Source organism: Natrix helvetica (genome assembly GCF_964273705.1).
Source record: "Natrix helvetica genome assembly, chromosome: 1".
Lineage (NCBI taxonomy): Eukaryota > Metazoa > Chordata > Lepidosauria > Squamata > Natricidae > Natrix > Natrix helvetica.
This window is the reverse complement of record NC_138548.1, coordinates 28,231,019-28,254,796: the sequence shown is the minus strand read 5'-3', so window position 1 is coordinate 28,254,796 and position 23,778 is coordinate 28,231,019. Positions and strand designations below refer to the sequence as shown.

Genomic DNA, 23,778 nt, shown 5'->3' with positions numbered 1-23,778 from the left:
GCACTGCGGGGGCTTCAGGGAAGCTCCTGCAGCCTCCGGAGGGCCTCCAGGGGTGGGAGGCTATTTTCACCCTCCCCAGGCTCCTATAAAGGAGCATGCAAAAAAAGGGGGTCATGTGTGCATGTGTGCTGGGGTCACGCATTACATTATGGGTGTGGCACGCCCACGCACGATCCCCCCCTGCGCTCTCCCCGCTTTTGGCATGCAAGCCAAAAAAGGTTCACCATCACCTTTCTAGTCCTTTCATCTACATACTAATTTTAGCATACTACATAAAAATATACATAATAATATTTATCCCTTCTAATTTCTACCTCTATTCTATATCTTAATATCACTAATCTTTTATTGGTAGGTACTCTATTTCTATCCTTCATCACTTTTCGATTTTATTATTTCAGTTCTTATTCATTTTTCTTTTTTGCCTTTGGATAAATATTATAATTAACATTGTTTTTTTAAAAAAAAAACCTTCTCAGATGTTGTTGAACTACAACCTTCCATAATACTGACGTAGTTTAATCCATGCTTTAATTTAGCGTTCAGATAAGATGCTGCCCCAGGCTTAAGACAAAACAGCTATACATTATTTTAACCGTTTTTCCTTAATATACTTTGTGAATTTACAAAAAATGGGCCATTTTAGTAACAAAGTGAAGCATTGCAAATAACAGTTACTACAGGTAGCTTCTGTTGTTCCCTAAAGCAAATATGTAAACTCACAGCAAACTCCTAGGACAAAAGGTCAGAGCTTTGAGACAAGACAAGAAGCAAAAGATTTGTCCTACTCACCTATGCACTCTTTGCCATCTCCCCAGTATCCAGCGGTGCACTCACAGAGGTAATCCAGACCAAGCCCAGGTTGGCATCGTGCCATTGTGTCGCAAATGTGGGTGCCATCATAGCATGGGTTCACTATAGTTGGCCCAGAACTATCTAAAACAGCAAGAAAATCAGTCAAAAAAGATCTTTTGTATCTATATTCTGCCTTTCCCCTAAAGAACAACAATAGTAATAATCTTTATTGTCATTGTACATATATACAATGAAGTTGATTTAGCCTCTACTGGTGCAATCCATAACAAAATACAAAACAACATGAATAATATAGAAAATGGTCCTTATACAAGGAATTACAGAGAAACCAGTCATATGTTTCCATGGATGCATGGAGTGTTTTTAGTTGTATTTAGGATTTCTGACAGCCCGTGGATAAAAGCTGTTTTTAAACCTGTTTGGCTGGCTGGCTATACTTCTGTGTCTACTGCCCGATGGTAAAAGTGAGAAAAGACACTGAGCAGGATGTGAATCATCCCTAAATGTCTTCCTTACTCTGCTGAAACAACGAGACCTGGAGATGTCATCCAGTGGTGTTAGAGGACAACCAATGGTTTCTTGTGTCAAATTAATCACTCTCTGTAGTGCCTTCCTGTCCGCAGCCGTTGAACCAGCATACCATACTGTTATATGGTATGTAGGATACTGCCAGGGTTCCAAATAGCATCCAAAATAAATCAGAGTCCAAGGCAAAGTATTGCTCAAAGTTCGAATTTATTAAGAGAGCCATGTTGGCACATCTGGGAAAACCTGAACCTGAAAGCTTCCCAGTTTTCCCCACCTAGGTGAAAGTTCAAGATCTTCCCCCATGCCCACAAGTCCATCACATGGTCCAATTTCCCACTGCCATGCTGGCAGTTCCACCCATCCAGTTCCGATCAGATGCAGAGACAAAGGATGACCTTGGCTTTCTAGAAATAAATAAATAAATAATAAATATTTATTTCTTAGCCGCACCCTCTCCCGAAGGACTCGGGGCGGCGTACAATGAAACATATGAAATAAATATGGACAAAACAAACATATAACAGAGACATATACCGAGACATACACAAGGAGGAGGTCGGCTGATAAATAAAACAATTAAAATGCAGTATTTAAAAACCCCTAGATAATTAAATATAATTAAAATACCCAGTAAAAGCCCGTCAGGAGCGATATGGTTAGATCAAAGTTGAGCCAGGCCAGCTGCTTGGAATAGGTGGGTCTTAAGCTTAATACGAAAGGAGCGGAGGTCAGAGGTATTCCTAATATCCGGAGGGAGGTCATTCCACAGGGCTGGGCCCGCCACAGAGAAGGCTCTACTCCTAGGTGCCGCCCCCCGACACTGTCTTGTGGACGGCACCTGGAGGAGGCCCTCTCTGTGCGAGCGGATTGGTCGCAGGGATGTATGGGGCAGAATACGATCCCGCAAGTAACTAGGTCCTGAGAAAGAATTTTGTTATGGCTGCATAGTATGCAACTCGGTACAATCCCCCCCTCCCATTTTCTCACAATAGAAAATGCATAGTAGAATAATAGAAAGTGTGGCAGGCCAAAGATCCAAAAGAAAAAATGGCTGTAGGCCTGACAGGTACTTTCTATCGTTGACCGATAGAAAGAAGTCATCAGCTGTTGTTCCACCTGATTTTTACGCAGGACTCTAAGGAAATGAAGTCTCTGTTGAGCCTTACTAACCACCCAGGACGTGTTGTTTTTACAGGTGAGATCTTGATTAATAAGCACCCCCAAGAATTTAAAAGAGGAAACCCTCTCCACACAGCCCCCCTCGATATACAGTGGGGCAGGTTCCTCTCTACCTATTTCAGAAAGCCTCTGTTGAGTTTTCACAACTTCCTTGTGCAAAAAAACCGTGAGGAGAAAATATAATTCTCTTTGAAGAAGCTTCTGAGTGTTCTCCTGCACCAAGAAGGCTATTTTAAAACTAAATTTCCATGGGTGCAGCTTCCTGTATCTATGAAGCCATCACACCTTCTGCATCCAGTTGAAAGAGCAATCATTCTGATCATTATCAAGAGCGCAGCCCAATCCAGGTATTCCCACAACTACATTTCCCAGAATTCTAGATACCATCTTTGCTTGAAATTATAGTGTTTTCTGGAGAACATCATGTTGTGGAAGACTGTCCTAAGTAATGTTTCTAGCAATGGATCCATCTGAAGAGAGCAATCATTTGCTCAGTCAGGTGTCTGAACTGCAGAGCTCCTGACTGCAAAGAACCAAATATTTTTTTCCTCCATAAAGAAACAAAACTCAAAACTCCCAGAAATTTACCATGTTAAAGGGAAGCACTCCAGTTACAGCTTCTAATCTTCTTTGTGCAAGATGTGCTGTCTGTTTGGCTGCGGTTCTGGTTACAGTTTGGGTACCCATATTTCCAGTACAATTTACTTTCTCAGTGAAAATTGGCCAGAACGTTAAACTAAAATAAAGGAACTGGAGCATGTTTCACTGCCTATCATTTTTTGAATTAGATCCTTATTAAATACCCAAAGGCAGGAGATCATTAATGTTTGGAACATATTAGGGATGGCAGGTGATTGGAAGCTCAATTTTCTCAGGGGAGAAAGGCCAGTTATGTCAAATGATACAGAGTTATTTAGCTGTATAACTAGGAAAGAAAAGCTGTGCTAACCCTCTATGGATGCAAAAAAACTACTTTTAAAAAGGATAAAAGGGATCTCCCTCCCTAATAGAGGACTACTGATTATCATGATTTAGTCCTAACATGCAAAATTCTTTTCTAGCTAGAGTAGAATAGAATAGAATAGAATAGAATAGAATAGAATAGAATAGAATAATTTGACAAAGCGTAATTAGACACACAAAAATTGCCTCTGGTGCAAAAGCTGGAATGTCTAGCAAACAACTGCTAGGTTTGAGTTGAAAAGTCTGACACTTAGATTTTCTTCCTCAAGTTAATACTCCTTAAGAAGTTGCACTACATTTCTCATCATCCTCCGACAGACAGGCCAATAACTGCAAATAATGAAACCCTCTTATTGGTATGATTACTACTATAATTATTGCTCTGTTGCTTTGCATGTACATTGAGACCTTTTGCACCAGAGACAAATTCTTTGTGTGTCTAATCACACTTGGCCAAATATTCTTTTCTATTCTATTCCATCCCATCCCAGTACTGACTTCAAACACATCTGGAGGGGGTTTAAATGTAATGATAGCAACCAATAATTGTTCCACTCTCTTCCATAGATTTGTGGAATTTACTCATAGTTTCCTATTGCTTTCAAGTGGACTAAGTTTTCTCTATATACCGTCTCCAGGATTTACAGCTGGATAAACACTCATCCTTCAACTATGGCTGTTTCCCTTTTTTTAACCTTAAATTTGGATTCTTAATCCTGAAATCTGGAACGCATGTACATACTTAAGAGTGGGAGCGGAAGACAACAAACTGTGCTTCTTGTTGTTAGGAAAGCCATGGACCGACCCCTCATTTTGGAAGAAGGCACTCTAAGTTTGCAGCCCACACGCTCTGAAATCTCTTTATCATTATCAGACAGGAAGTCTGGCTAATCCTCAATGATTGCTTCAGGAAGCGTAGCTTCACAAGCTCAGGGAAGGGTGAAGGGGTGAAAAAGGCAGCAGAGAAGTCAAAAGGCATCTTGGTTTCCATTCCCCTCCGCCCCTCCCCCCCCCAAATTACCCCCTTAACTGAAAGACCATGAAAATGATGTTTGGAGAGTGATACGAAACAACTTGCATATGCCAGTAGTTCTCTTACGATCACCATTGAGCCCAACATTTTTGTTGCTAAGTGAGACATTTGTTCAGTGAGTCTTGCTCCATTTTACGACATTTCTTGCCAATGTTGTTAAATGAATCACTATAGTTGTTAAGTTAGTAACATGGTTGTTAAGCGAATCTGGCTTCTCCATTTTACAGAGTCCCTCGACTTACGACAGTTCATTTGGTGAGCGTTTAAAGTTACAATGGCACTTTAAAAAGTGACTTATGACCATTTTTCACACTTACGACCATTGTCAAGCCCTCATGGTCACATGGTTTTTGCTTGCCTGAAGGTCGCAAAAGATGATCATATGACCCAGGGACACTACAACCATCATAATTGTAAGCCAGTTGCCAAGCATCCAAATTCTGACCATGTCACCATGAGGGTTCCACAATGGTTGTAAGTGTGAAAAATGGTCATAAATCACTTTTTTCAAATAAATAAATAAATACGGGACGCGGTGGCTCAGTGGCTAAGATGCTGAGATTGTCGATCAGAAGGTCGGCCGTTCAGCTGTTCAAATCCCTAGCGCAGTGTAACGGAGTGAGCTCCTGTTACTTGTCCCAGCTTCTGCCAACCTAACAGTTCGAAAGCATGTAAAAATGCAAGTAGAAAAAATAGGAAACAACTTTGGTGGGAAAATAACAGAGTTCCGTGCGCCTTCGGCATTTAGTCATGCCGTCCACACGACCATGGAGATGTCTTCGGACAGCTCTGGCTCTTTGGCTTTGAAATGGAGATGAGCACCACCCCCTAGAGTTGGGAACGACTAGCACATATGTGCGAGGGGAACCTTTACCTTTAAATGAACTGCTGTAAGTCGAGATACTCTCTGTACTCTGAAGAAGCTTTTATTTTTTTAAAAAAAACTTCAAACTCACAACATGCTGACTGGCAATTCCATTTACAAGACTGTTTTTGAGGACATGTGACTTTTTCCTTCTATGTTGGAAAAGCAATTCTGGCTCCTCCTTAAAGCTCAGTATTCAGGAGAGTCTGCCCGGAATGTCCATTATACTTTTGAAAGCAGAAATAAATGTTCCTTGCATTTCAAAGCAAATGATTACTTCATCCTGGAAAATATTCAATGCAGATACGCAGATTCTGCTTAGCCATTTATTGTAGGCACTAGTACATTATAACCTTAGAGATTGGCAGCCAACACTTCCAAGGAATTTAAATGAGTGGAGAGAATGAAGCTGAAATGCAAAACTGCTCAAAAATCTCTCTCATCCCAATTCAAACTCACCTCCCAAAGGTCCAATTTGGTTGGTAATGGCATACCGAAGGACCCTTTCCTCCTCATTGTACAAAGCAAAGATCCTGTCCACCGTCAGCTGCTGGGTAGTTCGAAGAAACCTGAGATGGCGTGCATGTGGACATTTTTGGTAGGTTATATTCTGGTGCAGCTGGTAGGAGAAGCTTTGGTTGACGTTTCCAGAAATTAAGGAATATTCTCGATAAGAAGTGGATGTCACAACTATAAAAGTTTTTTTTTTTAAAAAAACAAAAGTGTCAGACCTGGTTAGAAGAAAGGTTCTCAAACTTCCTTGCTGCACAGAGCTCTTCACGTTGTGAAGGCCTGATATTGCAAATAGACACCACAAAACCCAACTTTAGAATAGAATAAGAGTTGGAAGGGACCTGGGAGATTTTCTAGTCCAATCCCCTGCTTAGGCAGAAAACTCTACACTACTTCAGACAAGTGGTTATCCAATCTCTTCTTAAAAACTTCTAGTGTATGAGCCACGGTGGCGCAGTGGTTAGAGTGCAGTACTGCAGGCTACTTCTGCCTGCAATTTGGCAGTTCAAATCTCATCAGGCTCAAGGTTGACTCAGCCTTCCGTGAGGTGGGTAAAATGAGGACCCAAGTTGTTGGGGGCAATATGCCAACTCTGTAAACCGCTTAGAGAGGGCTGTAAAGCACAGTAAAGCAGTATATATGTCTAAGTGCTATTGCTATTCACAACTTCTGGAGGCAAGTTGTTCCACTGATTAATTATTCTAACTGTCAGGAAATTTATCCTTAGTTCTAAGCAATGTTCCCTCTAAGGTTCATGGCTGCGCAGCCGCGCACGTGGCAAGAAAACACAGCGCAGCAGTTTTCAACTGCCGCGCAGTGATTTCTATTGCCACAGACTCCGGAAGCTGGGGAGGTCCTTTGCAGGCAGCTAGAACTGGCCGCCCGCAAAAGACCTCCCCAGATTTGTCTTGATGAGCACGGGAGACTCATAGTTGTGAAGCCCCAAAGCCCCCGCCGCCACCGGAATAACTGCTGCCACCTCCTCCTCCTCTAACAGCACTAGCGGATTTGCCGCCCGGTGCTGCGGCTGAGGTGAAGCCGCCAAAGCTCCAGCTGGCATCCCCGCGCGTGGCAGCGGCGCCTCCCCCTCCGCTCGGAGCACCTGAGCTGAGCCCCACGTTACCCATGCCCCCTCCTCCTCTGCCGTGCTTTTGAGGAGCCATGAGGCTGCGGGAGTCAGTAGGAAGGCGGAGGGGGGGGAGCAGGGGAAAAAAAGGCCTCATGGCTCCTCAAAAGCACGGCGGAGGAGGAGGGGGGCAGGGGTGACGCGGGACCCAGCTCAGGTGCTCCGAGCGGAGGGGGAGGCGCCACTGCCACGGGCAGAGGTGCCAGTGGGAGCTTTGCCGGCTTCACCTCAGCCGCAGCGCCGGGCAGCAAATGTGGTGGTGCTGTTGGAGGAGGAGGAGGTGGCAGCAGTTATTCTGGTGGCCGCGGGGGCTCGTTGGCATCTTCAGTGGCAGCCCTGCCCATGATGAAGAAACCAAAGATGGAGCAGATCCATGCAGATGACGTCGCTGCAACATGACTGGAGGAGGAATTCTGGGAGGTGAAGTCCACAAGTCTTAAAGCTGTCAGGTTTGAAGACCCCTGGTTTTCTTTTCTAAAGGGTTAGGGGTGCAAGGGTCTTGTAACTTGACAGCTTTAAGACTTGCGTGCTTCAAATGCCAGAGTTCCCGAGCCAACATTTTGGTTGCTAAGCAGGAGCGTTGTTAAGTGATACTGATATTATATAACACTTTTAACTAAGCGGGTACCTTGAAGAAACATAACTTTGAGTTTCAAATAATACTGATTTCGTTGTTGTCTTAGGTGACATCTGTGAAAAAAATTCAGGTGCTCAGGCATGAAAATGTGCCTCTCAAACACTATACTTTTCTGCTCACATTGAAAAAAAAAATTAGAGGGAACATTGGTTCTAAGTTGCTTTTCTCCTTCATTAGTTTCCATCCATTGCTCCTTGTCCTACCCTCAGGTGCTTTGGAGAATAGCTTGACTCCCTCTTCTTTGTGGCAGCCCCTGAGATATTGGAACACTGCTATCATGTCTCCCCTACTCCTTTTTTTCATCAGACTAGAGTAGACATACCCTGTTCCAGCAACCGTTCTTTATATGTTTTATCCTCGTCCCCTAATCATCTTTGTTGCTCTTCTCTGCTCTTTCTAGTGTTTCCACATCTTTTTTACATCGTGGTGACCAAAACTGAATGCAATATTCCAAGTGTGGCCTTACCGAGGCATTATAAAGTGGTATTAACACTTCACGTGATCTTGATTCTATCCCTCTGTTTATGCAGCCTAGAACTTTGCCAATGGATATCACAAAAATGTAAAATACCTCATGGCGCCCCTGTTTGTTGCATTGCTCTAAGGTGTACATCAGTGGTAGTCAACCTGGTCCCTACCGCTCACTATTCGGGGTTCCAGCTTTCATGATGGGCGGAAGGGGTTTGCTGTAACTCTGCTTTATAAATTTTATAAAGTAAAGTTACTTCCCTACTTTATAAATCACCATTACTGTGGAACCGGTGGGCGGTTAGAAAATTTTACTACTAACAGGCATACAAAAGTGGGCGGTAGGTATAAAAAGGTTGACTACCCCTGGTGTACATTATACAGTCCAGGCACTGCAATGTTAGAAGATCAAAGTAGTTTTTAAAAATGTGCATTAACTGATGCAATCACACAGCAGTGTATTTGTCAGCATGAAAAAAATGGGGACACTTAGAACTGAACTTACAAAACTAATGCCAATTCTTATCCTTTTTTTAAAAAAAATCATTCATGCTACTTATTTATAGAAATGCAACTTAACAAAAAAAAGTGAAATGATAACAGTTTGCTACATAGCAGCTAATTTGCTTGATGGATGATGGAACTTTCATCCTTTCAAATGTCCAGTTTAGAAAAGGGGAACTTTATTTATATCCTGTCTTTATCATTTTTATAAATAACCCAAGATAATGAACATACCTAGTACTCTTAACTCCTCCCTCCTCCTATTTGAACTCTTCTAAATGTTAACTAGAGCTTTGAATATGTCAACCAACTTTCATGTCATAGGATTCTTGTCTAAAAAAAAAATCTACCTTAATTGCAGGATTGTGAAGGCAGGTGGACTTTGACAGCATGGCTTGCCTGCAAAGGACAAATGATTATTTATACAACAATCACTCGTACCTGAATCCAAGTAATGGTATATCTCCTTATAAGGTGCTATGTGGACTGTAAAATTCTCAGGAATATAAGGCACTCGCCCTTGAATTTCAGTCCTAACACTGAGGTAATTTTCTGCATCCAGACCATCGGCTGTTTGCTGGATGAAAACTCTTTCTTCTCCTGGATAGAACGTAGCTTCCAGATTATGAGTGAATTTAGCCCCTGGGGAAGAGCATTAAGAGAGAAAAACAATAAACACAATAAGCCCATCATGAACAGACAATTTTATGGCCCTGAAATACAGCATCAGCTAAAGTACAAGGCCGGAGCCAGAAGAATGTGCTTCTAGTCTTTATAATAATGACAGGAAGAAAATACTTCACAGTTCATTCCATCTTCCTATAATGAGCTGACATGAATAAGGAAGAAAACTAGGCAAATGTGTATAAACATAGATAGAAGAAGTCCTCCATTTATGACCAAAATTGAGCCCAAACTTACATTGCCCTATTTTACCTTTCTTGCCACAGTTGTTAAGTGAACAAATAAGCAGCTGTTGATTTAGTAACACAGTTATTAAGTGAATCTGGCTTCCCTATTAACTTTGTTCATCAGAAGGTTGCAAAAGGTGGATCACCTGTCCCTGGGACAGGGCCACTGTCACAAATATGAGCCAGCTGCCAAGCATCCGAATTTGATCGTGTGACCATAGGGATGCTGCAACGGTGGTAAGTGTGAACGACAGTCATAAGTCGCTTTCTTCCCTGCAATTGTAACTTCGAACAGTCACTTATGGTTGTACTTAGAGTTTAGTTTATTGATTAGCTCATAGGCCAGTGGTGGCTAATCTTTTTGGCATGGAGTGCCAAAGCAGGAGCCCTGAAACTCAGAAGAGAGCAGCTGGCCAGTGCGTATGCGCACCGTCACTAGCTGCACTTCCGGATTCTGTCGCATGCATGTATGAAGTCCAGCTGGCCGGTGCACATGTGCGCAACAGAAAAGCAAGGCTGGCCACGTGCACATGTGCGCCAGATCAGCTGGCATGCATGCATGTGTGCGATAGAACCCGGAATTGCACCTGGTGACGGCACGTGTGCCCACAGAGAGTGTTCTATGTGTCACCTCGGGCACGCGTGCCATAGATTCACCATTACGGCCATAGGCCATATCAAGATGCAGAGTTCCAAACACAAATTATTACTAATCTGATAAAAACAATTTAAATGAGATTGGAATAAAATACGAGAACTACTTGTACATTTATGGCTTTCCTTGGGCACAAATTTGTTTGCATTGAAACCATATTCACATAGATGGGATTAGCCCGCCCCAGTTGTGTCAGCAGAAGAGGCATGCTGTGGATTCATTCAGCCGAGGAATTTCAGCTAGAGTCTAGAAGAAGATTCTTTTCTGCCATGGCTCCCACCCTCTGGAACTTCTTGCCCTCCCAGGTCAGATCTGCTCCCACCCTTCTGGCTTTCTGAAAGGCCTTGAAGACATGTCTATGCCAAATTAGCCCAGGATCCTAATGGGGGTGCAGCATCTTGGAGGTCTCTAAGGGAGTGGAGAACATTCTTCTCCGTGCACACTTTGCATCCTCCCTTTCCATCCTGCTTAGTTTTATTTTAATTGAATGTTTAAATTTAAGATCTCTATTTATTTTTTAAATCTGTATTTTGCATTTTATCCAATGTCTGTAAACCACTTAGTCGCCCCTGGCAAGGTGGGCAACCTATTAGATAGATAGATAGATAGATAGATAGATAGATAGATAGATAGATAGATAGATAGATAGATAGATGATAGATAGATAGATAGATAGATACCATATTTTTTCGGAGTATAAAATGCACCGGAATATAAGACACACCACGATTTTGAATAGGCAAATTTAAAAAAAAAGTTTTTGCCCTCTGCAGTCCTCCCAAAAATGCCCTGTTTTTTGTCCAAAAAAGGGCACACATAGCCTTTAGGAGGCTTGTAGAGTGCTCCTGGGGACTGGGTGGGGTGGGGCAACAAGCAAAAAAGGCCAGTTTTTCGCTCATTTTTGCCTTCCCCAGCCCCCAGGAGCACTCTGGAAGCCTCCTAAAGGCTATGCACGGCCATTTTTGCAAAGGGGACAGGGTTTCGGGAGGCCAAAAATGCTGTATTCAGTGTATAAGATGCACCCAGATTTTCACCCTCTTTTTTGAGGGAAAAAGGTACGTCTTATACTCAGAAAAATATGGTAGATGATAGATAGGTAGGTAAGTAAGTAAACAAATAAACAAATAGGTTTATCTGTTTGGCTGAGGGGTTGTGTTTTACTCACCAGTGACACTGAAGCCATTTTCGTAGCCAGGTTTCTCCAGAGCAAAAAGCCAGCCAAACAGGCCCCCGATGGGTGCCAATGGCATCAGGGACGAGGCAGCTGGCTGAGGCACATGGCTGATAGCCGTGTATGCTCTTCCATCGTTGCCAACAATGTAAGCGTGTAGGTCTACTTCACTAAAACGTACCGGTATTTGTCCTACCAGGAGGTTTCCACTCACTTTGCCATTTAGACGATGAACAGCTCCTAAGAAGCAAATGCATCATCAGCCAGCTAAGGACCAGAAGTTCCCAGAGACTACCATCATGAAAGATTTTACACAAGGAGATCTCTTTCATGAGTTAATATCTATATCACGGTGGAAGAAGTTGATTTAAAAATCCTAACTGGAAGATCTTCCATAGAAGGGTTCCCAAAACATGTCAAACCCTTCAACTTAAGTCAATAAAACACATACAGTGCTAGGCCCAAATAAATAAACCGGATTATGGCTTCATACCATATAACCTGATTCACAGAATATTTTAAAACAATAGCTGTCTTCCAATAAGACACTGATCCCCCAATTACCAATCCCGTTTTAGTTTAGTTTTATTCATTGCACAGGTTCCCTCCAGATGTTTTCTTTAGGGGCTGACCTGAAGCACAGAAAAGCAGGGGGAATCACTTCAGAGAAGATTGTACAATGAAATACAGGACATTTGCACATTTCCTTGGCTTATCTGAAAGTGCACAAACACCGTTTTCCAATTAGAACTTCGCCAAAACCTCTTATCTTGTGTAAGAAATTGAAGGGGGAAAAATCCTATTGTTTGTCTGCGCAACACTGCACCTAAGCTTCAAAACAAACTTAAAATCACCTATTCAAGCTCTATAAGTCAAAGAATGTGCTTTCTTTTTTTTCTTCCTATACTAAAGAACCTGTTGGGTCATCATTTCAGAGATATTTCCTTACCTAACAGAGAGACAGAATAACCAAGGGCAAAAAAGCAGTGGGAACAGGAGTAAATTCTGACTTCATGCTGAGTTGACTGCAGGCAACCACTCTTAGGCAGCTGATGGTGAGGCCACTCTATGCAGCCTCCAGAGGGATAGGAAGAGACCGATCCTCTTGATTCTCAGTAACTGAAGGGGGGTGTCTACCAGGCCTCTAGAACAGGGGTCTCCAACTTTGGCAACTTTAAGCCTGGAGGACTTCAACTCCGCCAGGCTTAAAGTTGCCAAGGTTAGAGACCCCTGCGCTAGAAGACTAGGGAAGGATTGGCCTACTGAGCCTCTGGGCGACAAGGTGGCAGGGCAGTATTCCTGAAGCATCCACACATTTGACAAATTTCAATCCGACGAAAATCATGGGATCTGATTTTGGATGCACTTTGTAGGTTAGCCCACATGAGGTACCTTGGTTTAAAAAATGCTGCCCTATAATGCACTGTTTTGCCCAGTTAAAGGTTACAAATAAAAGAGCTTTAGTCGTAGATGGCAGAATTATTCATACTCCGGTTGTACACATCTGCCCAAGGAAATACAGAGCTGGTGCAATGACATCTCAGTGACATCCCTGACACACTTCAGTGGCATCTAGACATGTAAATGGACATACCTTCTGGCAAGCAGTGCTTGCCATTCCCATAGAACTTGGACTGACAGTGGCAGCAGAAGCCGGTGCTATAATCGGTGCAGAATGCATTTTGAGAACACTGGTTATGGTGATCCTCACACGTTTCCACATTGGCAGTGCTGTATGTGAATACTAAAGGGAAAATATATGGTTACAAGGGAACAAGGCAGTCTTCTCTTGATCCAGTGCCACCAGTGGTTTGGAAGGACTCCCAGACTCCCAGCCAGCCTTCTTAGGTTGCACAAGGATGCTTTTCCACAGCCTACCACACACCAGTCAATATTTGTCTCACAATGTGGGTGAGCAACATTCTCAGTGGGCACACTTACATGGGCGAGGCCAACATTTTCCATGTTTCCTTCCCACCACCCACCCTTCGCTTTGAAGAGTTTTCCTAAACACATTTGAAAGTTGTTCTTTTTTTTGATTCTGAGGAACAGCAGCTTTTCACTGTTGGAGGAGCTAGTTGTGGCGAGAGGCTTCCATGACTTTTATGTTTTATGTTGTATAACTTTTACCTAATAAGTTATGTATTGTTAGTAGATTTTATGTGGTCTAGTTTATTTACTCCTTTACTCCGTACAGTCGGTCAGATGTTCTGGCTGGATTTGGCGTTTTTATCAGCCTATTAAATCCTTTCCAAGGCAGATGCGGATGTTGATTGATATTACAGATATGGTTGCAAGATAGTTTTTATTTTATTTAAGAAGCAATGGGTGGAAACTAATCAAGGAGAGAACAACCTAGAACTAAGGAGAAATTTCCTGATAGTTAGAACAATTAATCAGTGGAACAACTTGCCTCCAGAAGTTGTAAATGCGCCAACACTGGACATTTTTAAGAAGTGATTTGTCTGAAATGGTATAGGGCAGTGGTCACCAACTGGTGGTCCATGGACCACTGGTGGTCCACGAGAAAATGTTGATGGTCCGCAGAAAAATTATTTGCATTTTTTATATGGCACTAAATCAGGGGTCCTCAAACTACGGTCCCTGGGGCGGATACATGCAATGAATATTTGTGTTGCTGCAGAGAGTCTACCCCTTCAGGGTCTTTTTGTAAGGGATGGAGGGGGGCAGAAATTCCGACTTGGGGTCTGCTTCAAACTGCTGGTGCAGGGCTTTGGCCGAAGGCTGGAGGAAAGTGCCACCAGTGGCAAAGAGCAGGAGGGCCTTGTTCCAGTGGGACTGCATCATGGCCTGGAACTGGCTGACCATCTCAGCCCATTGAGCCTCCATGTGCTGGTACCTGGCCTTGCACTCTCGCAGGTCTTCCCTCTGCTTGGAAAGCCTATGCTTGTAGTCCTCAGTGAGGTGCTTCTGCTGAGCCTCCTTCTCAGTCAGATCCAATTTGAACTGAGCCAGCTGTTTTGCCAACTCTTTCTCATGGTGGCTGCTAAGTTCCAACAACTGCTTCCTGTTGGGGCCCTAAGGAGCCTGAGCCGGCAGGCGAGGAGTGGCTGGGAGGGGAGAGATGAGTAAAGGCTGGTGAAGGGCCCCTTGATGTGAGTGACATTGAGTTAGCCATGCCCATCCAGTCACATGATCCCCTAGCCACGCCCACACAGATGCTCATTAAGCATATTATATCAGTGGTCCGCAGGATTTAAAATTATGAATTTAGTGGTCCCTGAGGTCCGAAAGGTTGGTGTCCCCTGGTATAGGATTTCCTGCATAAGCAGGGGGTTGGACTAGAAGACCTCCAAGATCCCTTCCAACTTTGTTAGTCTATTCTATTCTATTCTATTCTATTCTATTCTATTCTATTCTTATGGTCCGTCATACAGTAAGCCAGATGTTCAGATTGGATTTGGCATCTTTATCCATGTATCAAGTCTTTCCAAAGGATCTGGGATAGACAGAAGCTATTATTTGATGGTGCTAAAGGTATTGTAGGATGTAAGCTGTTCCAAGTAAAGATGCCTTTTGAAATTGACCGATGACCGTATTCAAAATCAAAGCCAAAACATTATGAGTTTATACTTTCTAATCTGTTCTTCTTTTTGGCAACTCAGTCTATAAATTTCATCTAGAAAATCTCCATCAAGTCTGTGACCTGTTATAGTTTATCCAGAATGAGAAGTACTGTACTTCTTGGCAAATATATTTTATTCTTTATAAAAGAAAACCCTGAAATGTTCCTGAACATATTCTGTAATGTTTTGATATTACAATAAATGTTTGAACTTAATTTGAAAAATAACTATTAGGGGAATGAACAACTGATGATACACTCCAGATACACTTCACTTTACTTCCTGTATCCCAAATCAGCTTAGAAATGATGTAAAATTTATCCCACACTTCCCATCAATGAAATGGAAAAGCTAGAATAAGGTACTTTACCTAATCCATGCCATGCTTAAACTGAGCTGCTGTGTCTGTGTTTCCATCATTCATATTTCAATTCATATAAAATGAAGCCATAGATCAGTGGTTCTCAACCTGTGGGTCGGGACCCCTTTGAGGGTCGAATGACCTTTTCACAGGGGTCGCCTAAGACCATCGGAAAACACATATTTTCGAAAAAATATGGAAAACATGAGGAACTATATTAAAGGGTCACAGCATTAGGAAGGTTGAGACCCACTGCCATAGATGTTGCTAACTGGAATATACATTAAAAAACATATCTTGCCCATATTTAAAGAGATGGCAGCTCTTTCTGAACACTATGTAAAGTCTTATTCATTTCTACCCAGTTCATCCTTACTTGAGACCTGGGTATTTGAGAAGAACCTTCTCCCTTAGAAGCCTGTCAAACCTTCTGAAGCCCACTTGAAGGGTCTTGCCCCTACGTGAAATTAAGCTCTTCTCAGTTGTGACACCTCTTATATAAAGCTGCTCTATATGTAATTTTGACAACTTTTTGCTACTAAGCAAAACAACCGTTTTTTTCTTTTGTTGTTGGCTCTGCAGTCCTTCATGGACTTTTTTTTTTTTTGGCCTTGCTTTAAAATTAATCTTAGTTATGAATTTCTACAAAACATAGTAGAGCCTTCAGAGCTTTGCATTTGAACCTTACATTATAAATGTATCAATACAAACATTTTATTCGTTTATTTGTATGACCTCAATCACTGGGTAATTCTATGTGGCTTATGCCACAGAGGTAAAAATACTGGAAAAATAACAGCTAACAACAAATAGTGGAGTCCAGAAGAGTAAATAGTACACATTGGTAAGGAGACAACTCAAACACCTATCCCACCAAAAACTACTACTTGGGAGAACATTCCTATCCCAGGACCTGAAAAATGAAGAGATCTTTGTGGAAACCCAACAGGATCAGCTTCATACAGTGTCAGGCCTGCAGCCATCTTTCCTTTTGGATCGTTGGCCTGCCACACTTTCTCTTATTCTACTGTGCCTTTTCGATTGTGGGAAAATGGGAGGGGGGATGGTACGGAGTTAAATGCTATGTGGCCAAAACAAAATTCCTTCTAGAAAGCCAAGGTCATCCTTTGTCTCTGCACCTCTGCACCTGACCGGAACTGGATGGGTGGAACTGCCAGCATGGCAGTGGGAGATTGGACCATGTGATGGGCTTGTGAGTATGGGGGCAAGATCTTGAAGTTTCAACTGGGTGGGTGGATGGGGAACTCCGATTTAATTTTGGATGCTATTTGGAACCCTGACATATAGATCACAGGGAACAAACCATTCCACAGGATAGGCATGGCTCTCAATCTCTACTGGGACCCAAAGATTACAAGGCTTGAGAGCTGAGACCTGGAGCATGCCAACTTTTCCAGATGTTACCAGTCAGGCAGAAACAATAAGAAAAAGATATTCTTGTGGATAACCAGGATTGAAACCATGAAAGGCTTTATACGGTAGATGACATCAGTCCTGTGAATTGTATCAGGCAGCCCATCAGTAACCCAATGCAGCTCACAGAGCAATGGTACCTATAAAATCTGTGCACCCTGAACCAGTAACTTCTAAGTGGTCTTCAAGAGTAACACCAAGTTGAGCATTACAATTATCTAAACAAGAGGTAATTAGGAGATGAATAGCTATCTACTAGACCCTTCACATCCTGGACATAAATTGCTTCAACCTCTACACTCAAAATGACACTATAGGGCTCTACACACCAGAACTAGACACAAGGACAGTTTCCCCCCAAAATGCCATCACTTTGCTAAACAACTAATTCCCACAACACTGTCAAACTGTTTACTAAGACTGTATTACTATTCTTCTCATCCTTCCTAGTACCTACGTCTTCCCACTTATGATTATAATCATGTTGCTTGTACCTTTACAATTTATATGGTTTTATTTGCTTCCTAGTATGATTTGATTGCTTATTAGTAACCTATGGCTATCACTAAGTGTTGTATCTTATGATTGTTGATGAATTTATTCTATTTTATTTTTCTTTATTGTACACTGAGAGCATATACACCAAAGACAAATTCCTTGGGTGTCCAATCACACCTGGCCAATAAAGAATTCTATTCTATTCTATTCTATTCTATTCTATTCTATTCTATTCTATTAGAACCGCCTCCCAATCCAAGCAAAGACATAGTCAGCATACAAGATGGATCCCTACAAAAAACTCACAGCTGCTCATTGAGCAGGAAGACAGTAAATCATTGTTAAAAGGAGGTCCTTGAAACTAAAGCCAGTTTAGGCTTTATGGGGTTAGTCTTTAAGCCTGTTCCCATCCCCACCCCTCACAGCATCTAAGCCCCAGGACAGGACAGCAACATTGTTTAACCCAAGACTGAAATGTAAAGCAGGGCATCATCTGATGTTATGCCAGCAAATGACCTTGCCCAGTGGCCTGTTGAAGATCATTACGGCCTGTGGCCCGGAACTATTGTTCATGGTGACCTAAAGGAAGTGTCAAAGCTGTGTTGAACCATGCACAAATTTATTTTCTCCATGCTTTGGGGTTTCATTGGACTGAGAATGATCTCCTTGGGGAGAATCTTTGCTAAATAGAAATCTGCATCATTCATAAATAATCCAACAGCAAAAAGTGTGGCCTGCTAAATGCTTGGCACCCCCAATGCTCGGATTCAGCTGGCATTAAAAGCTGGAGGCTCACTGAGGTGGGTTTTTTTTTTTTTTTAGTAAGCCACCATTTGAAAACTCCCATCATCTCCCATCAATAATCTGTAGTGCAAAGCCTAGGCAGGAATGTCAAACTGGCGGCCCGCGGACCAGATGTGTTACATGAAGGCCACAGCCACCCCAGCTCCATGATGGGGGGAAAAATATCATTTGTCAAGTGACAGCAATGTGATGTCGCGAGTTTGACACCCATGGCCTAGAGCCGCGATCGTGAACCTATGGCACGTGTGCCAGAGAAGGCACGCAAAGCCCTCTCTGCTGGCATGCGTGCCGTCGCCCCAGGTCAGATCTCGGTGGTGTTTCTTTCGTGAGCTTCTCTTTCCCTGCAAACGATGAAACAGAAGCGCACAAAAGAAAAAGATCTTACCTCTTGCCATGCTGCTGGTGTTGGGATGCCCCACCTCCCACCGGCCAGGTCTCTACTGCGCATGCTTGCATATCTGTGCGTGTGCATGTTTGCACATGCATATGCACATTCACACATGTGTGCATGTGCGCACGTCGGTACATGCGCACATTCATGCACACGTGCCTTTCAGTTTGGGCATGCACGTTTGGGCATTCAGTGTCTAAAGGTTTTGCCATTACTGTCCTAGAGGATGCAAAGGGGAGTTAACTGCAGTACATCAGTGAACTGATTGCACATAGAGCCATTTTGGCACAGTGGTTAGAATGCAGTATTGCAGGCTAATTCTGTATTTCCACTGCCAAGAGTTTGACCCTGACTGGCTCAAAGCTGATTCAGCCTTCCATCCTTCCATGGTTGGTAAAATGAAGATCCAGATTGTTGGGGGCAATAGGCTGACTCTGTAAACCACTTAGAGAGTAAAAGCACTTAGAGTAAAAGCACTATGAAGTGGTTATATAACTCTACACTCTATAGCAATAGTTATTGCTAAGTGCTATTGCTATAGGGATGATGATATTCGTGCATTAAGATTCGAATATAACTATTTGTGCTACAGCATTTCCCAGCTGCTGGGTGTCCTGCTTCATGATGCAAAGAGTTATAATCAATCTCCTCTCTCTCTAAATGAATAATTTTCAACAGCCAACATGCTAAATATCATCAACCTGGCTTGTTCTATGTCCCCATGGGCTGCTACTCTTGTCAGCAATTAGGGCTGTTTGTTCATTTGTATATTTGCCTGGTCTCCTAGATCACTTGAGTACATGACTGACCTAGGCAGCTTGTATCCCTAATATACATTAACACGGTTAAAACCATAACCATAGTAAGAACAATATTCATTTCAAATCATACTGTGCCAAGGAACAATGGCCTAGGACAGTGTTGGTGAACCTATGGCACACATGCCACAGGTGGCACGCAAAGCCACATTTGCTGGCACTCCAGTCATCAGCTCCAGCATGCATGCTCGTGCCCACCAACTAATTTTCAGCCTTCCAGAGGACCGGGGGAGGCCATGTTCACCCCAGGCTTCAGGAAAGACTCCGGAGCCTGCGGAGGGTGAAAAACGGGCCAACTGGAAGTTTTGACACAATTCATTTCCAGTTTCCAGAGGGTCTCCGGGGTGCCAGGGGAGGCCATTTCTGCCTTTCCCAGGCTTCAGGAAAGCCTCCGGAGCTTGGAGAGGGATCGTGTCCGCATTGCACAGGTGGGCGGGGAGGATTGAATTGGTGTGGGCATGCGTGCATGCACAATCGTGCATGTGCACACAATTGTGGCACGCCATAAGAAAAAGCCATCACTGGCCTAGAATACATAAGCCCTGAGAGATTTTGAAGATAACAGCCGCCACATTGAACTTCTTGCGGCATTAGCAGTAGTTCCAAACATGATTTAGAGTTCATGAGGACTAGGTTATTTGGAAGTCTTGTGAACTTACCATCTGGGTTGAAACTAACGTCCTCATTTATACCAATGACCTGTCTCCTGGGGCTGAAGGGAGGAGCATGATCTGGGAAGTTTTCATGGATAACTTCACCTTCTGGGTAGACAGGAAAGGGTTCTGGGTCTAAAGGGGAGCCTCTCTTATCTTCTTGAGGCGGTAGGGCACCGTCATTGCCAGGGCGTCCCAACAAGGTGGCAGTGACCGCCTCAATTGGGCTCTCATACACGGTAGATAAGGACAGAGTCCTTTCTTCAGAAGATGGTGCAGACGGTGCTTCCTCTACTGGGAATAAGGAGATAGAATCCAGGACAGAATAAGAGGGAGGATGTCTAGATGCCGGGTAATGAAGTGCAGATTCCAGATCAAATTCCTCTTCAGCTCCAGAAGGCCTTGGCTTGCTAGGATCTTCTAATTCGCCGTGGAGATTTGATCCAGTGTTGGCTCCCATTTCAGGAGCCAGCTTTGTGGGGCTTACAGGCAAGTACTCAAAGTCATCTTCAGTCCCATCATAGAAGGGATCTGTTAAGTCAGGGTACTCAGACTCCAAGGCACTGTGATAAACAGAGCTGCTCTCTGGGTTTCTTGGAGGGGGAGAAAGCTTCCCACCCACTCCAGCTGGGACCACGTTATCCAATGGGGAGGTGCTGCCAATGTGGAAGGCCCATAGGCCTGGGATCCCTGCATTGCTGATTCTGCATGAAGACAGAATAAAAGTTAGATCCAGACATGGCATGAACTAATATTAAATTTACTAAAATAAATAATGCCAGCTTTCCTCGACCATAAAAAAAAAAAAGAGAGGATTGTTTGGATTACAAATAATATAGTACTGGGGTTCTGTCTAATCTTTTTTTCCAGAGGTGGAAAGGGAGTGTTCCAAATACAGTCCTCTTTCCTAGCAGGAAAAAAAAAACATGTTACTTTATGGATTGGCAATGCGCACTGAAATAGAAAGGCAGCAGGGACACCAGAGGTGGGTTGCTGCCAGTTCACATCGGTTCGGGTGAACTGGTCATGGTATTTTGGCCTTGGTCTCCCAAATCGGCAGCGACCCAGGCTGGCCACGCCCCTAAACCGGTTCCTGACATCTTTTAAAATAATGTTTTAATGTTCTGTGTATGCAATTTATAGTCAACTGCGCATGTGCGTACAGCAAAGCGAACTCAAAGCGAACCTGCAGCAACGCCTGGTGCACACAAATACAGACACAAATAACACATACAAATAGCTTTCAATCATTAACAGTAGGTTAAAGTATCTAGAACTGCACCCTCCCCACAAAGAAAGAGTAACAAGGGATGGGTGCGCAAATATCAAAAGGATCTAAAAGAAGAACTATGAAGGAACCAAATCATGGATGACCTAGTTTTCCATCTTATTTGCCCCAGGGGTCACCCAAATGTTATTGGGCACTGGAATGGGAAAATCTGCTTTATTTCTCATTAAGGGAAACTGCTAGCACAAATAAAGCACATCCTAATACACAAGGCTTCTATCTAATAAATTATGATACAAGCAGGAAGGGAAGTAAGGAACGAATAGGAAGACTGAGACAACCAAAACATCTCTTTATGCTTGGAAGTGAACTTCTGTCATATAGGTACAGTATGGAATGATAATCATGTTTATTTAATTTAGTCATTCATTCATTTCAAATTTTATAGATTCTCTACTTCCATAAAAATTTGCTGCAGAGAACAGAAGATGCCCCTGCTTAGAGAGGCCCTGGTGTTGTCTCATATCATCCCCAAGCAGGAAAACTGATTTATCCAAGAACTTTATTTGATCCCTGTCCTCTTTACTTTCAGAAGGATGAGGCGCAGCTCTTTAGATTCAGCTTAAATCAAATGGGGATTTGATTATTATTTTTAATAATGTTTCTAAATGTGCATCTTTACATCTGTATTTGTTTAGACATTAACTTTTGTTCTTTTTGATGACTTTGAACATCCATTTGAGGTAGAAGACAAGGTACATATCAATGAATACGAGCAGCTATTAACAATGAAAAGGAACGTAATGGACATTTCTCCATCCACAGACCTGGATCATATTACTGAACTACAGTAGTAGCTGCAGGCCTCATTAAGGAGAAATATTGGCATGGGAGGCAACCATCTGATCTGGATTAGTCATGCAACTGAGCAACCATATAGCACAGATGCAACTGGATTCCAAACTGTAGAGAAGAATCAACATGAATGTGTGTACTGAAGTTTATTGGAGCATAGGCTAGTTGAAGGCATTAAGTAGTGAAGAAGCAAAATATTTGCACTGGAGATGTGGAAAGAGAGAAATCACAGAAAGTTTAAAAAATCATGAGTCACCTAATTATCCGGGGAGAGGAGTGTTTGGGAAGGCACGAAAGAGTTAAGGGAACATATGATATGGAGCCAAGGTCTGGAGAAATGTAACTAGAAATGTGCCCATTGCCAAAGGAAGAAATGTAGAGAGACAAGGGCTGCTGGATTTCCTACCCTTACTTGGGTTATGCAGACAACTAGATCTAATTAACTGCTAAAATATGGGTGGGTGGTATCAGCTAGAGGGACTGGCTTTGTATGTATTTGTAGTTGTTCCTTTTGTGCAAAAGTTGGACTAACATTCGTCTCATAAAATAACTGGTTAAATATTTAGATATGAACTCCTAGCTTATCTAAACACATAAAATATCCTTTGTAAAAGTTTATTTAGCAGTCCCTCGTTTGCCATTATTTATGCAGATGCTTCTCAAGTCAGCCAGATCCAAGAGAGGGAACAGCTGGCTTTTGATAATGGGAATTATATATGGCAGCTGTTCTTTTACAAGCTTGACTCCTTTGCAGTGGTCATGTTTCAGTGAAAAATCTAAACTTTCACCTCCTGTTCTCTCCTCAAGCACTTTATTGCTAGCTTAGGCTGCTATGAAGTTTGAACTGCTAGAAAATATGTATTTCTTAATAAGATATTACAGTAGATTGCTTTGACCTTCCTTGTCCTTTTCCTGTCCTAACACTTCCCAGATATAATGGACTATTCCTAGCCATGATTAGTGATATGGAGCTGGAAATGAGACAGAATCCAACATTTCAGAAGGGCACTTTCAGAAGACTTTTATTTTTATCCAATAGATCGATAAATGGAAAACCCAATAGATGTTATTCATTTCTCAATCTTGGTAACTCTCAGATTTGTGAATTTCAACTCCCAGAATTCCCAGCCAGCATGGCAACACACATGCATCCTGATGGTCACCGTGGATGGTGTATGTGTTTTTTAACTCAGAGACAGAAGCCTAGAGCAAAGCTGTTTTTTAAAGTTGCAAGTGGACAAGCAAATGTGCACAAATTTGCTCCTTTCCATAATATATTTCAGCTTCTTCTAGACACAGTAATAACTAGTTCATTTGTCAATGAAAATTCTTTAGATATGGATCTTTACTCCATGTCAATGTTTTGGATAATTTCTAATAATAGTATTTCACCTGTGGATGATACCAAGGTATAGAAGATAATGAAAATTTACCAGGAAAGAAACAACTCTGTCTTTTCATACTAGATGAATTGCCAAAACGATAAAAAGAGATTCACAATATGCAAAAAGTTTGAAAATGGCCATAGATGGTCAGTTATCAGAGATAATCTATGGTGGTTCCCCAATTTTGGTAATTTCCAGATATGCAGACTTCAAATCCCAAAAGTTCACAGTCAGCATGGCAATTAATGAGAACTGTGGAAATCCATACATTCTGGAAGTTCTCATAAGTTCTGGAAGCTGCCACAATTGGGAAACATTTCTAGCAGATTCTGCTAGGGATTTGGAATAGATAACCTCTATAAAGTTTCCAATTCCATGATAAAAAGAACCAGGAT

At 42.5% G+C, this 23,778-nt stretch overlaps 1 protein-coding gene across 1 annotated transcript in view; it reads right to left on the bottom strand.

The window, feature by feature from the left end:
* Positions 1-23,778, bottom strand: part of NID2 (nidogen 2) — an 83,350-nt gene that overhangs the window by 30,391 nt on the left and 29,181 nt on the right. The window contains exons 4-9 of the mRNA XM_081938657.1: positions 19,922-20,619; positions 12,964-13,113; positions 11,364-11,609; positions 9,074-9,274; positions 5,844-6,074; positions 793-936 (exon numbers count right to left, since the gene is read on the bottom strand). Of these exons, the coding sequence (XP_081794783.1) occupies positions 793-936; positions 5,844-6,074; positions 9,074-9,274; positions 11,364-11,609; positions 12,964-13,113; positions 19,922-20,619 (1,670 nt within the window). The remainder of the gene's footprint in view (positions 1-792; positions 937-5,843; positions 6,075-9,073; positions 9,275-11,363; positions 11,610-12,963; positions 13,114-19,921; positions 20,620-23,778) is intronic.